At 49.0% G+C, this 13,306-nt stretch overlaps 6 protein-coding genes across 6 annotated transcripts; 1 reads left to right on the top strand and 5 right to left on the bottom strand.

Moving 5' to 3' along the window:
* Window positions 1-1,349: 1,349 nt before the first annotated feature.
* On the bottom strand, window positions 1,350-2,340 carry N7500_007152 (electron transfer flavoprotein subunit beta/FixA family protein; the record flags this gene model as incomplete). Its single annotated transcript, XM_056678296.1, has 3 exons — window positions 1,350-1,432; window positions 1,488-2,136; window positions 2,290-2,340. The coding sequence occupies 3 exons, from the start codon at window positions 2,338-2,340 to the stop codon at window positions 1,350-1,352; spliced, it is 783 nt and encodes a 260-aa protein (XP_056533296.1).
* Window positions 2,341-3,596: 1,256 nt separating this feature from the next.
* On the bottom strand, window positions 3,597-5,757 carry tah18 (NAPDH-dependent diflavin reductase; the record flags this gene model as incomplete). The annotated part of the gene is made up of 4 exons (XM_056678295.1): window positions 3,597-5,091; window positions 5,155-5,253; window positions 5,300-5,475; window positions 5,530-5,757. 4 exons carry the CDS (start codon window positions 5,755-5,757, stop codon window positions 3,597-3,599), a joined length of 1,998 nt encoding a protein of 665 aa, XP_056533295.1.
* Window positions 5,758-6,185: 428 nt separating this feature from the next.
* N7500_007150 (DNA-directed RNA polymerase III subunit C31) lies at window positions 6,186-7,085 on the bottom strand (the record flags this gene model as incomplete). Its single annotated transcript, XM_056678294.1, has 3 exons — window positions 6,186-6,559; window positions 6,628-6,874; window positions 6,978-7,085. The coding sequence occupies 3 exons, from the start codon at window positions 7,083-7,085 to the stop codon at window positions 6,186-6,188; spliced, it is 729 nt and encodes a 242-aa protein (XP_056533294.1).
* A 306-nt stretch (window positions 7,086-7,391) lies between these two features.
* On the bottom strand, window positions 7,392-9,341 carry N7500_007149 (uncharacterized protein; the record flags this gene model as incomplete). The annotated part of the gene is made up of 1 exon (XM_056678293.1): window positions 7,392-9,341. The coding sequence occupies one exon, from the start codon at window positions 9,339-9,341 to the stop codon at window positions 7,392-7,394; it is 1,950 nt and encodes a 649-aa protein (XP_056533293.1).
* A 59-nt stretch (window positions 9,342-9,400) lies between these two features.
* Window positions 9,401-10,898, top strand: N7500_007148 (COP9 signalosome complex subunit 6; the record flags this gene model as incomplete). The annotated part of the gene is made up of 3 exons (XM_056678292.1): window positions 9,401-9,842; window positions 9,910-10,383; window positions 10,447-10,898. The coding sequence occupies 3 exons, from the start codon at window positions 9,401-9,403 to the stop codon at window positions 10,896-10,898; spliced, it is 1,368 nt and encodes a 455-aa protein (XP_056533292.1).
* Window positions 10,899-11,460: 562 nt separating this feature from the next.
* Window positions 11,461-13,298, bottom strand: N7500_007147 (OSTA/TMEM184 family protein; the record flags this gene model as incomplete). The annotated part of the gene is made up of 6 exons (XM_056678291.1): window positions 11,461-12,234; window positions 12,297-12,446; window positions 12,515-12,640; window positions 12,699-12,993; window positions 13,059-13,209; window positions 13,259-13,298. The coding sequence occupies 6 exons, from the start codon at window positions 13,296-13,298 to the stop codon at window positions 11,461-11,463; spliced, it is 1,536 nt and encodes a 511-aa protein (XP_056533291.1).
* Between the last annotated feature and the right edge of the window lie 8 nt (window positions 13,299-13,306).

Here is a 13,306-nt window from a genome sequence, read left to right as displayed (position 1 = left end):
AGAGGGCCTGGACAATCAATCTGCCTCCATCCATTTCCAAGGTTCGGAGAGGCAATGTCATCATCCATGGATTCAACTGTATTTTTGGGGTATTTTTCTTTTCTCTCTTTCTTTTTCTGGTAACTTTCAAAACTCTTGTAAATTATTATATATATACAATATAACAATATAACAATATATATACTTACTAGTAGAACTTATTGATATATTTCCATTTGAAATAGATTTCTCTACATCCGACTCTTAGAAATGACCAGTCCAGATACATACCTCCCCCCACTTGGAAAAATTAAAAACAAAAGCCCTGACCTTCAACGCATGTCAAGACAGTTCCTTTTACTGTATATCTATTCGGTGTTCAGTGCAAGAAAAATCCCCCTTCCATTCAGAACATGGAACTCATTGTCATCGTAGATTCCTTTCCTTGAACTTGCATCTTGAAGCAGTGGATCCCTTAGATGACAGCTCAGCCTAGGCTGATATCGGGGGCAGATCGACCACGCTATAGGCAATGTACGCATCCGTCGGCTTGGTTTTCCTGTACTCCCTTGTGATTTGAGATTCAACATCTTTTCAGCTGGGACGCCAGCGCATACTCTAGTCCCCGGTAATAATACAATCTGCCAGATCTTTTCGTGCTGATCCCATAGCGCTAATGTACTTGGGTTGATCGGGAAATTGCATAATCATGTACCATATCCTCGTTGATATGGTGCTCTGCAAAGGTAAGAAACTCCTTTTTTGAAAAAAAATAAAACCTATCTCATAACTGTGAGGCTCTCGGAACCTTTCATCACAGCCAATAGCGGGAAGTTAGGGACTGTGGCTGACAATGGGAGTATATTATTGCTTCGGGCTGAGATACAAGTTGGGTGCTGTATAGATCCGATTGGCTAGATTGACGAGCTATCAATAAAGATACCTACCTTCCGAGGTTAGGTCGGAAGAGTAATACATATGGCCACACATGTTCCGTATACTATTACTCCATAGTTCCTCAAGACCGCGAGATCTAGCCACTCTAGCGCGGCTGTGGCGAATGTGATCCACGATGCTGCAGTAGTGTGCCCCCGGTTCCTCCTGCGAACCATGACTATAAATCCTTAGCGAAAGGATGCCTAATTAAGCACAACGCCAATTGGGACTAGTGAACCCAGTGCAGGCTGTCAATTATAAAGAATATCTTGTCATTCATATGAAGATCTAGCATCCAACACATGCACACATGTCTCGCCCCAGGTCCATCAGAAACCGTGGGAGAAATGCGCAAGACGAATCCAAATCTAGTGGGTAACATTTAAAGGCGATGGTATAGAAACGCAGTGCAATCAAGAACAAGCCGAGCGCATTTACAACGCACCCAGCTCCTTAAGCTTGGAGACAAGGCCATCGACATCTTCGACCTTGCCACCACCCTTTCGTGGCGGGGGTTCTACAAAGCATTAGCTCAATCCCACGAAATAGAAGAGCCACCAAAAAGTACGTACCGGTAACCTTCAGAGTCTTCAACCGCCGGGTATCTTCCACACCAAGATCGGCAAGGGTCTTCTTCTCAAGGGGCTTCTTCTTGGCCTTCATAATGTTGGGCAAGCTAGCGTACCGCGGCTCGTTCAGGCGTAGATCCGTAGTGATGACCAGAGGCAGCTTGGCGCGGAGAGTCTCAACACCACCGTCGACCTCGTGGGTAATCTCAACGGTACCAGCTTCATCCTTAATATCAACCTTGCTGGCTTGTGTAGCCTGGGGCCACCCAAGTAGACCAGCAAGCATCTGACCAGTCTGACCCTGGTCGCCGTCAATCGCCTGCTTACCGAGCAGCACAAGGTTCACGTTCTGCTCCTTAACGACGGCCTGCAGCATCTTGGCGATGGTCAGCGGCTCTGGGCCGCCGTCGCCCTTATCCGGTACGTCGATGTGAAAGGCTCGGTCAGCGCCCATGGCCATGGCGGTGCGGAGGACGTCAGGGCATTTCGGGCCACCGGCGGACAGTGCGAGAATGTCTTCGACCTTAATGGGGCCCTTGCGCTCGCGAAGGCGGACGGCCTCTTCGATTGAGAGCTCGTCGAATGGGTTCAGGGAGTGCTTAACACCTGCGGTTTCGACACCAGTCTGGGCTTTGTTGATGCGGGGTTTGATCTGTTGCGTTCAGATGTGGGTGTCAGTCACAATATCCCAATCCCAGAGTGAGTGGTGGGGGCCATGGAGACCCTGTTGAGAGGTACAGCTCCGAGCATCGGTCGCCCGGAGCTGCACTTGGAGGGGCCATCGTTGAATGGGCACTTGACCTACCGCGTAGTCAATCACGCGCTTGACGGGCACCAATATCCTGAGGCCGCTCATTTTGTGTAGTCAGTAGTTGAGCAACAGCCAATTCCTGAGTTGATGTAAGGAAGGTTGGAGACTTGGAGGGAGAAAGCGTGCGGTGACGGAGCGCCAAGAAATCAAAAACGCCGACGCGGCCCGAGTTTAACCCTCCTCCCCAGAGTACTGTGGAGTTTTGCGGCCATACTAACAACAAGCGCTTGGGGTCGGAGCACCAATGCCGCGGAAATCTCACAGGTATTAAACATCTTTCCAAGGTTTAGAATGAGAAGGCCTGACTTTTCAGCACCGTTTCAATCTCTTTACCCTTGGCTAATAGTTACTCATGGAGACTTTCTTGTACAATTGTATCTAAAAGTATGCCATATAGCGGCACTTTGATAGACCAAAAGGAGTATGATTTCATGCGAAGATACCAGGGGGGCAGTCCAAAAGAAATCCTACTCAGTGTATACTCGTTAGCTCAATTTCATCATATACATACTACTAGTGAATACCTGGACAGTCTCTCCTCTCCGCATATAACCGTTTATACTACACCTCATTACATCCTTGCTCTCCTGCTAGATCTTGACGGTTAAGATTATTACTCCCGGAAGCTATAGGATCAAGACTTATAGCACTAAAATACTGATACAGATAAGCTACAGCTTGTAGCGTGCTCTTCATATATATATATATATCCATACTCCATACTATCTAAGCAGATACCCATTTTTGTTCATAATCAGATAGACCTTGAGAAAATTAACATGAAAATTTCAAGCAGCAAGAAAGATTGATTCAAAGACAATTAAAGGGAAAAGATACACGGACATTCACAATGCAAAAAATTAAGACTACAAATAGCCATGGAGTCGGTATGCGGTTGCCAATGGCCGCAATTCGTTGCCGTAGCCACATCACCGAACCTGCCGAGGTTAACCTTACAGCCTAAATATTGCACATGTTTGATACTTCCACTAGGGACAGTTCCTTAAGTCATAGATAAGAATATGGGCCTTGAAAAAAGAGGCGAAGATCTATATACATAGTAGGCAATGTTACCACAACACATGGTTGTGGACAGAGGTGCAATGGCTTTTCCTCATAATAAATTGAAGTTGAAGAGTTCATATTCATGTAAACCTTGGAGTTGTACTGCATCATAGATGATAATCTTCCTAGGTGCTCCAAATCTGCTGATATGTGCCCTCACAACCCTTCGATCAACGCATATACATGGATGGAAAATGTTCTATTCCACCGTGATGCAAACTAAGTCTGCACAACGATCACCAAGTTTCTTGTTTGTAGCGGCCACTTTGCTCCATGCCAGTGAGATAACCTTCAGCCTGGGAACGAGTGAAAGGCTGCCCCGGCAAAGGAGCTCCACCATGTTGAAACGCTTCGATGAGCGCCTCACGCACAGCTTGAGGCATGCGACCCGAGGAACCACAAATATAAACGGACCCCTGCATATCATGCAACAGACGGAAGAAGAGCGAAAAGTTCTCGCGCACGGTATCTTGCACATAGACTTTACGTTGCTGATCACGCGAAAAAGCAGTAAGTACCTGTAATGGAATAAGCTTGCTAAGCTCGGTCCACTCTTCCTCGAAGAAGAAATCGGATTCTCGGTTTCGGCCTCCGTATAGGAGAATGGTAGGGCCGATTGGTGGGCTGACGCCCGGATTTTGCTCGCGGTAAGCCTGCACAAGTGCCGCTTTCTCCCAAAGCATGGAGCGCAGGGGTGCAACTCCAGTGCCCGGCCCAATGAGCACGGTCGCTGCGGTCAGTTGCTGAATTGAAGACTTGAGACCGCCGGCCTGGAGCTGGACTTGAAGGGTGCTACCTGGACGGAGGACGGACAGATACTTGGTACAGACTCCCTCGCGGATTCTCTTGATCACAGTCTGGTATTTGACAATAGCAATGAGGAGTTCGAATCGTGTATTGCCATCAGCAGTTTGCTTGCGTGTTCCACCGCTGGCAATGCTAAATTGGCGGGCCCGCATGGCTGGGAGAACAGATATCGCGTGCTGCCAGGGAATTTTGACGGTATCGAACTCGTGCAGGACCTCCAGTATACTACGTCGTGGGCGTGTTGTGTAATCCCACAGCTCGTCGATATATTGGGGATTTGTAAATTCTAGTAACCGTTCTTTATGCATTTCATCATTGGTGTAGTGTGCAATTGTGGCGAAGAATGATCGGCGGGGTATCCCTTTAATGTCGAGATAGTCTGTGAGAAGGGCTCGGAGGGTGAGGTTGGGATAAGAGTCGAGGCCGAGAATGGGTGGTGGCGATGGAATATTTCCTGTTGGAACGAGTGAGACTCGTTGGTCTGCCTGATTGTTCCAGCCCATCAAGTCAATAAGGGTTTGAACATCAACAGAAGAACTCTTCGGTGTGATGGCGATCATGTCCCCGGGAACGTAAGAAACAGAGTCTGGGACGGTCAGGGTAATATGGCGCACATCTTGCCAATGCTTTCGTGGAGTAATGCGCCGATTTTCGGTCAACGTTGCAGAGAGCGAGTGTGGGATAGGTCGGGAGTCATGGTCCAGATGGTGTAGTCCCGGATGTTCATCTGCAGAAGCTTGGTGTTCCTTTGTGACGCCAGCTTGGAGTGTTGGGAGGGGATCGCTCTCCCCCACCAACTGTAATTTCCACTTTGGTGGGAGCTGCACATCCTCTGGGATCGGGTGTTGTCCAGCAGGGAGAGGATGTCTGCCCAGCAAATGTTTTCGAAAATCCGTCATCCATGGTAGAAAGGTTCCCTCGAGTCTGCGTATCAAGCCATGTAAGCTCTGAACCTATATCTAACCCGAGGATCAACATAATACTAACTCCTCTGGATGTTGCTGGTCTGCTTCGCCCGTAGGATAGATTTCGTTTGCGCCAAGCTGTAAGAGCCGTTTATAGAGCTTGCGTATCGCCCAATTGAATCTAGCACAATCAGCCATTGAAACCCATGATCGTGTAGCTTCCATACTTGGGATAAGAGCTATCACCCAGCCCAAAACAAGTGAAGTTTACACCATTCAAAAATGTCGCGGGTAGCTTCTTCAGCAAGAGCGACTTCCAAAAAGACCGCGCATTGGCTGGAAAATCGCCTTGTCCGGTTGTGGAGGTCACAAATATGACGAATGTGTATAAAGAAAGGGATTCCTACGTTCCCATAGGCATTAGCCACCTAGAAGATCATTACAGAAAAGTCCATACCGGCTTGCATAGATTCAACTCAGAAACATGTGTCACAAAATGGAGCCGCTCGGTCAAGGCGCCCAACTCCTCGGCCACTTCCTGTGCATTGCCAGTTTCGGAGCCATATAAAATAAGCACAGACCGTTCTAAGGGACGTGGACCCGTGGTGTCGCCCATTCTGTGCTCTGATGTCGAAGTGTCTGAACAATCCTTGCTTTGCCCCTCCAAAAAGTCGGCTGACGTCATCCAAAAACCAATCAATCTTATCAAATATCCACCGCCCTGTATACCGCCTACCCGACTCGATCTTTCTAAGGATAGGAGTCTAGGAGACATGTCCAACTTTTACTCTGGAACTGACTTCTTGTTGACTTGAAGCAAATAAATTCCCTTTTTTGCATATTGCCTACTAGGTGTTGAAGAGCTTAAGATTTTTCACTGCTTCTCTCGCCTGTAGTATGCCTAGTAACTGGCTATATACTACTCGAAGTGGTTAATATGCTTCAAAAAGCTTAATGGCTTAGGTTACTGGAGATTTATCTGCGCTGAAACATTGAACTATCCACTGTGGCATTGTATAGATACAAAGGACATGCCAAAGACGCATGGATCGGACCGCTGAAGAGCCATAATAAGGCTAAATTGAAAGAAAAAGGGTATCGTGAATCTGCTTTTCAGAAGTCATCGTCGCCGCCGCCGCCTCCACCGTCTTCATCACCCATATCATCTTCTCCATCGTCAAAGTATTGTTCGGCATTGTAATCGCCGCCCATTTCATCATCATCTTCAGAGAAGTCGTCATCCATAATTTCTTCTTCCTGTTCATCATCCCCATCAATCAATGCGCCTTCATCCGCATCTGCGTCACCGTCCTCATCGTCTTCACCGCCGGCCACACGCTTCGCAGGTCCAGCCTCGTCTTCTTCGTCTTCAAAACCGCGCTTCACTCCAGCGGCCGAAGACTGAGCCTGGTAGCCATCCAGGGACGCATCAGGTCGGAAGTTCGGCTGGAGGGTTTGCCATAGCTCGCGGGGAAAGAATTTCAAGACTGGATTAATCATGCGGGGTCAGTCGCCTGAAGTCGTAGAAAAGATGAGGCTCGTAGAGATGACTTACAATAAGTGCGTCCGGTGATCTTGGGAAGGGTACGCCGTTTCTTTTGATAACGGCCGGAATAAGTGGGCATGCCGTGGAAAGCGTCAAAGTTGACGCGCGCAGCGCTGCCTTTTTTGGCGCTGGAGGATGACGCATCGAGAACCGAGTAAAACGGGCCCTCGTGGAAGCTTTCGCGCAACTTGCGATAGTAATCTACTTGGGTTTGTTCTGCGGGGCTCAACTTCCGAGCAAAGGGGATAGTATATTTCTGCGAATCGATTAGGTTAGGCTTTGTAGATTTTGACATGATGGAAATTGGCGCATGGCGAAAGGAGGATTTCCTGGCGAGCCAGGCCAAGGAGCAAACGTACAGGGTACAGCGGCGTTGGAGCTGTGTCGGGCTCGCCGCCAGGGTCGGCGTCCCAAGTGAACTCTGTGCCGGGGGGCTTTTTGCCCTTTGGCGCCCCACGACGTGACATGATTGTGATAATAAGGGGTCAATTAATACGAGTTAACGAATATGGATCACTTTTCACGATATAACTGCGGACAGATGATCATGACTCCAGAAAAATACATTTCTTCACCGCCCGCCCAAAACAGCACTAGGGCTGGCAGAATCTGTAAATGCTTCCCCGCGTGGGCGCTAAGATAACAAAGCGCAGATCTTTACTTTGCATTCCCGTCAACAACACACCATTGAACTTGAAATTGTTTCAATAGAGCAATCGAGACTACATAAGAAACACTCAACTGGTTCATTTATTCTTCAAATCTTTGCAACCTCATAGTCCGGCGGTCATTATCTGAGTACTGCCAGATTGCACAGGTCCCCAGGGGCCCTCGTTCACACGCTGTTGTAGTGTTCGCATGATATCTTCAAATCCTTCTACCTTACCATCGGTTTCTTGCAACCGACTGTGCAGTGCTACGAGAACATCATGCTTCGCAGTGGCAACTTTCCAAACAACGCTCTGGGAATCACCTGCACCACCCCCGACGAACTCTGCATAAGAACGAGGTGGTTTGAAAAGATATGGGAGAAGGGTAGTCAGAGCAGGTGGAGTGAGAACTGCCCATGCTCCTGAGGTAGGGAAAAATCCACTAGTAGCCGGGGACAGCTCACCCAGACCCTCTTCTGAGGGTAGCTGGAACCGTGATGATGTTGTATTGACAGGCGTTGAAGGTAAGGGCTTCCAGTTCGCTGTTGTAATAGCTCTCATGAAAGTGATGGCCGACAAAGCAATATCTTTCATAACTAGGACGTCGGCAGCACCCACAACATTGTCCCAGAAAGTGGGGTTTTTGTTGACATATGTGAAGTAGAGGATACGCGCTGCAGCTGCTTCGCGGTCCCAGTCAGTGGGAGTTGAGCCCGATGTGTTCAATTCCATTGAATCAGAGATCCCATTTCGCTGGGGTCCGTGGAAAATCCTCGCCAGAACATCCAGAGCTTCGCCATTTGGGGGGCCTGTGGGAATTGCGAGAACCGGGTTGGCGCCATGCCTGCCCGCTTCAATGAGAAGCACTCGGGGGAGTGAAGCTAAAATAGCCAGGTGCCCTGTGGGGACTTCACCGTGTGCCCATTGCGCGGTAGGAATGGCGAGAGATCTGTTAATGCGGGAGATAATCCCATCAAGTAGAGTAGAAGGATTCTGCAATAAGTGGTTGGGATACATCTCGGCATACCGAGCCACATATGCCATGATTGGGCCGGATAAGTAGAGAATATCCACCGAGTCCAACTTGGACTCATCGAGATAATAAGTCAGCACTTGGGAATGCAGCTTGTGTGCTACAAGGAAATCGAGGGCAGGGGATGAGAAAGTCGAAGTAGACTGCACAGAGCTTCGAGCAACGAGGCCCGGCCCATCGATCTCTAGTAGTTCACGGTAGAAGTTCAGTAGCGTCATATGCATCAAGACATCGCTCACTTGGACCATATGACAGGTTGCAAAATGCAGGAGACTACGGCTCTGGTATTTAGCCTCGATTTCCGGTACTTGGGATGTTGAGATGATGTCCCAGCGTAGTTTTCCGGCTTTCACCAGGAGTGTCATTAGCCTGCCCTGTGCGAGCGTTCTCTCACGTTTAGAAAGATCACCAGGGGCATCACTCTGGAGGCTACACAACCCAAACAGTAGACCATAGACATCCTTATCGGTGAACACTCTTCTCCACAAGAGTCCTTGTCCTGCATGACTTTCATCACGTGTATGTTCATATTCTCCATTTTCCAGATTATTGGCGACGTCAACCTCTAAAAGCGCCCATAATGTGTCGAGTGCAGCCTGGGCGACTTCGGCCGAAGATGTTGAAAGCCACAGCTCCACAAGTGAAGCCACCAAGTTTGAATCACCTGCAACTATGGCAGCTTCACTGTATTTTTGTCCAGCTTTAGCCAACAGCGAGAGCGCTAGAAGATTGATTGGTGGTGATGGGGCCTTGAAGCCAGCGACAAGATTAATCGGAGGATCGACAGATTGGAGATCGGAGAAGGTGAAGTAAACGGTAGCTCTAATTCCGAGGGTTGTAATGGGTGTAGGGTCTTCTTGCAAGATAGGAAGGAGCACAGAAATTTGCGATAGAAGAGTGGCAGGGACCACAGGATCGGTGGATTCGACTAGTTGCAACTTCAACTTATCGATGAGAGGAATGTCCAAGGCCGTGGAGGGGTTCTCCTGGACTTGAGCGAGGTGTGACCTCACTGCATCAAATGTTGATGGCACTGACATCGTGACTTCTTGGAATATCCTCAGTTCTTCCAATAACCAGTCACAGACTGAAAACCGAAATGGATACCTTTGTAACAGGTGAAGCTCGCCCTTTGCGCCGCCGCGGGGAAAGCTTTCATGTGCCTCAGGCACTAACACCAAACCGACCAAACATGACCGCATCAACCAAGCGCATCTACTACTCCGTCCCTCATCAGAAGTTCCTCTACATCCCAGGATTGCACCCTACAGTCATGGAGCCTCCGAAGTGTCTGGTATCTCAGAAATCATCTGATTCAGGTCTCCATATCCAACTACACCCACTCGTTCTCCTCACTATCTCCGACCAAATTACCCGACACGCTGCCCGACAGCAGCATGGGCCGATAATTGGCGCTCTCCTGGGCCAGCAGAATGGGCGAGAGATTACACTTGAGCATGCATTCGAGTGCCCCGTCACTTGCGGGCTGAACGATGAGATTATTCTGCCAGCGGCATGGTTTGATGAACGTCTTCAGCAGTGTAAGTGGAACACCTCACAAGATTGATTAGGGTTGCTTCTACTGAGTACTAACTGACGATTCTACAGTCAAGGATGTGCACAAGGAACCCCCTCTCGACCTTGTTGGATGGTGGTCTACCGCACCATCGACCGGGCCGAATGACGCCCATCTCCCCCTTCACCGACAGATCCTCCAGGACTACAACGAATCTGCGGTCTTCCTCGCCTTCCATCCCTCACAGCTCCAAGATTCGGATTCAGCTGGCGGCAAGCTTCCTCTAACCGTGTACGAGAGCGTTCATGAAGGCGAACCCGCTCACGATGCAAGCAAAGACATGCAGGTTGATAGCGAGGAGCCGGTGCCGAACATCAAATTCAGAGAGCTGCCATACTCAGTGGAGACAGGAGAATCCGAGATGATTGGTATCGATACTATTGTTCAAGCTTCAGGTACAGCATCTTTGAATGCGACACAGGAGCCGAGCAAGCGCGCGCTGCGCCCAGAACAGACAGAGTCAAATAAGAGGTCGCAACTTGAGCTCTCACAAGAGGAAGAGGAGTGTAAGTCTTCACAGTCTCAATATAGTCACTACTTGAATTACTGATACTGACTGGTTTGAAAAGTAATCGCAAATCTCAGCACTCGTCTCAATGCCGTTCGCACACTCGAATCCCGCGTCTCCCTGATCAAGTCCTACCTCTCCAGTCTCTCGGAGGCGGATTTTAGCTCAGATCGATCAAGTGACAATACATCTACGACTAAGCTGTCACACCCAATCCTCCGCAACATTAACTCTCTCCTCTCGCACCTGTCCATCCTCTCTCCGTCAGAACAAAGCACCTTCTCCACGGAGGTATTGTCGCAAAGCAATGACGTGCTGTTGATCTCGCTACTTGGTCAACTTGGCGACAACGTCAAGGCCATGCGCGAACTTGGCCGCAAATCTGCGGTCATCCAGGGTGCGCGTCACGTAGCCACCGCTCGCAAGGATCCCTCCATGCTTCAAAGGAGCTTCAATGAGGAGTTCTTTAGCCAAGGTGGGCGTGGAGGTCCCAACAGTGGGATGTATTCGTGATATTAGCCAGTTCTTGTCTGTTTCCACGATCAGTCCATGAAAATACCCCCACAAATGACAAGAGGCTGGATTTTAGGCCTATGCTTTTGCATGCTCTGCTTAGATGGTGTTCCTTTCTGGGCCCATTTCAAGGCCATTTAGACGAGATAACGAACTTTGATATGATTTTTCCTCATTTTTCCCTATTCCATTGGTGACACTATAGGCCTAATCCTGACAAACGATACTATACAAAAAAGTAAAACCACAGCAATGCTCAGATAATGTGCACCCGTGGGACCGATGGGGGTATGACAGACAAAGGCAAAAAGAATAAGACAAAACAACAAAACATACCGCTATGTAAACAGACGGGTATCCATACCTATCCAAACAACAACAAGACATAAAGAGAAAAGTAAAAGTGCAAAAATCTCAAAGTGCTCGCAGTGCTCGTGGGTAGCGTGAGGTCAGAAGAGTGATATGTATACAGCTCGATCACAGGGGAAAACATGCATAACAAAGCAAGCCATGCCAATATGAGATGTCTACACCCGAGCCGTAACTGAATCATAGATAAGACTCATGAATGATGATTGGTAGGATATGGAGGAGGAGGATGGTAAGGATCCGGCATGGGCATAGGGACTTGCTCGCGGAGAGGACCGTTGGATGGGTAAGGGTGGACCGGCGATTCCGAGTACAGATCGCCATGGCTTGGAAGCGAAGGATCCTCATAGGGTGAAGAGCTTCGCCCGTAGTACCCAGTTGGCTGGTTTTGGACATGGTCATCAAAGTCCGACGCATATGGCGAAGTACCCGTGAGCGCGATCTCGGGATTTGGTTGTGCGTGAGCGAGAAGCACATCGCCCTCTTCGTAGGGTGTTTCGCCATAACGGCGTGTTCTGCCTCCGGACATGGCTGTCCCGGCGCCATGGTAAGCCGTTCCATGTTGTGTGAGTTCACTGCCCTCTTGGGGTGGCTGGAGGCCGAGCGAATCGTCTGGTCTCTGATAGCTGGGGTCCAGCATACGACTTTTGCGGCCGACAAACAGCCAACGGGCACTTCGACCAATGGCTTTTAAGAGATCCAATGGATTCATGGCATCAATCAAGGCCCTTATGCCATAGCGTCCGCCTTGGTATGCAGCCTTGCCGTTGCCATAGAAATCAGTCACTTCACTTGATTGATTGGCAAGGGTGTAGGACTTCCATGAGAAGGCCCAGAGATGGAGTATAGCAAATATAGCCATCTCACAGTTAATCATCAGCTCCGGGAGACCGACTTTGAGGTCGTTCATGGCGATTTTATCAGTTGCTGATATAGCGCCTTTGGAGACTAGAAGACTAATGAGTGTCTAAAATGGGGAAATACGAGTTAACAAACCACTTTATCAGGAGATGATGCTAGAAAACTTACCGACTGCCAGAATGAAAGGAAAATGACAAGTTTGATTGACAGAATCTTCAAAAATGGTTGATGTTGCTTGATGTCTTGGCTGGTCTGGTGGTAGAATTGGATCAGACAGTACATGGCGATAGTGACTGAGACTGATTCAATGACAATAGTCTATCAATAAAGTGTCAGCGGATTCGCAGAGGATGAAGCCCGAGACTTGGTCATCACTTTAAACATACCCAGATATGCGCAAATGCGGGACTTAGTGATGCTTCACAGTACACCCCGAAGGCCTGCGCGACAACCGCAACGATGGTCATAAGAACACGCATGACACAATATTGAAAAACCCCGACCCAGACAATCTGTACGATGATCAGTACCCTGATATTCCTTGACATCAGCTCAAGTCCATCATCTTACATTGAACCATGTCAATCCGCTGCGCGGGGTCCGCCAAATGCGCTGGCCACCGCAGCATTTTTGAAGCCAGCTCAACGGCCAGAGCCATTCCTTTGGCTGAATTCCACGGAAGTAATCCTTCTGGCTGTGTAGATCCGGGGCGATATAATGGCACATGAGGGAGAAGAAGGCGGAGATACAGAACGCTTCGTAGCAGTCGCCGAGGACCTCAAAGTAGACGGAGTCACGATAGAAGAATATGCTGAGCCATGCGACGAGTGAATAGACGGGGACCATAAATAAGATACGAATAATACTGCGAGGCGGGGACCATGTCAGCTTTGCTTGTGTGACGCTTTAAGATAGAGAAGAGGGACTCACTGTCGCTGCTCGATCGGCTTGCTGTAATGTGTCGCATGTAGCATGATCAGGATTAATGAGACCACACAGGCGACGATGGCGCAAGCGCCGCCTACCAGGAGTGCTAGGGTATGAAATGTAACGCCGCCATCCCAGAGTGCGACCTCCTCAACTAATTTTCGATCAGTTCGCTGCAAAGTTCAAGGCGGGGGACAACACACTTGCTTCGGCCTCTGTAGTATTGCACACTGGCCAGCCCATGGTTGCTG

This window comes from Penicillium coprophilum (genome assembly GCF_028826855.1).
Source record: "Penicillium coprophilum strain IBT 35676 chromosome Unknown utg000004l_segment0_segment0, whole genome shotgun sequence".
Lineage (NCBI taxonomy): Eukaryota > Fungi > Ascomycota > Eurotiomycetes > Eurotiales > Aspergillaceae > Penicillium > Penicillium coprophilum.
The sequence above is the reverse complement of the archived record's forward strand: the minus strand, read 5'-3'. Positions and strand labels throughout refer to the sequence as shown.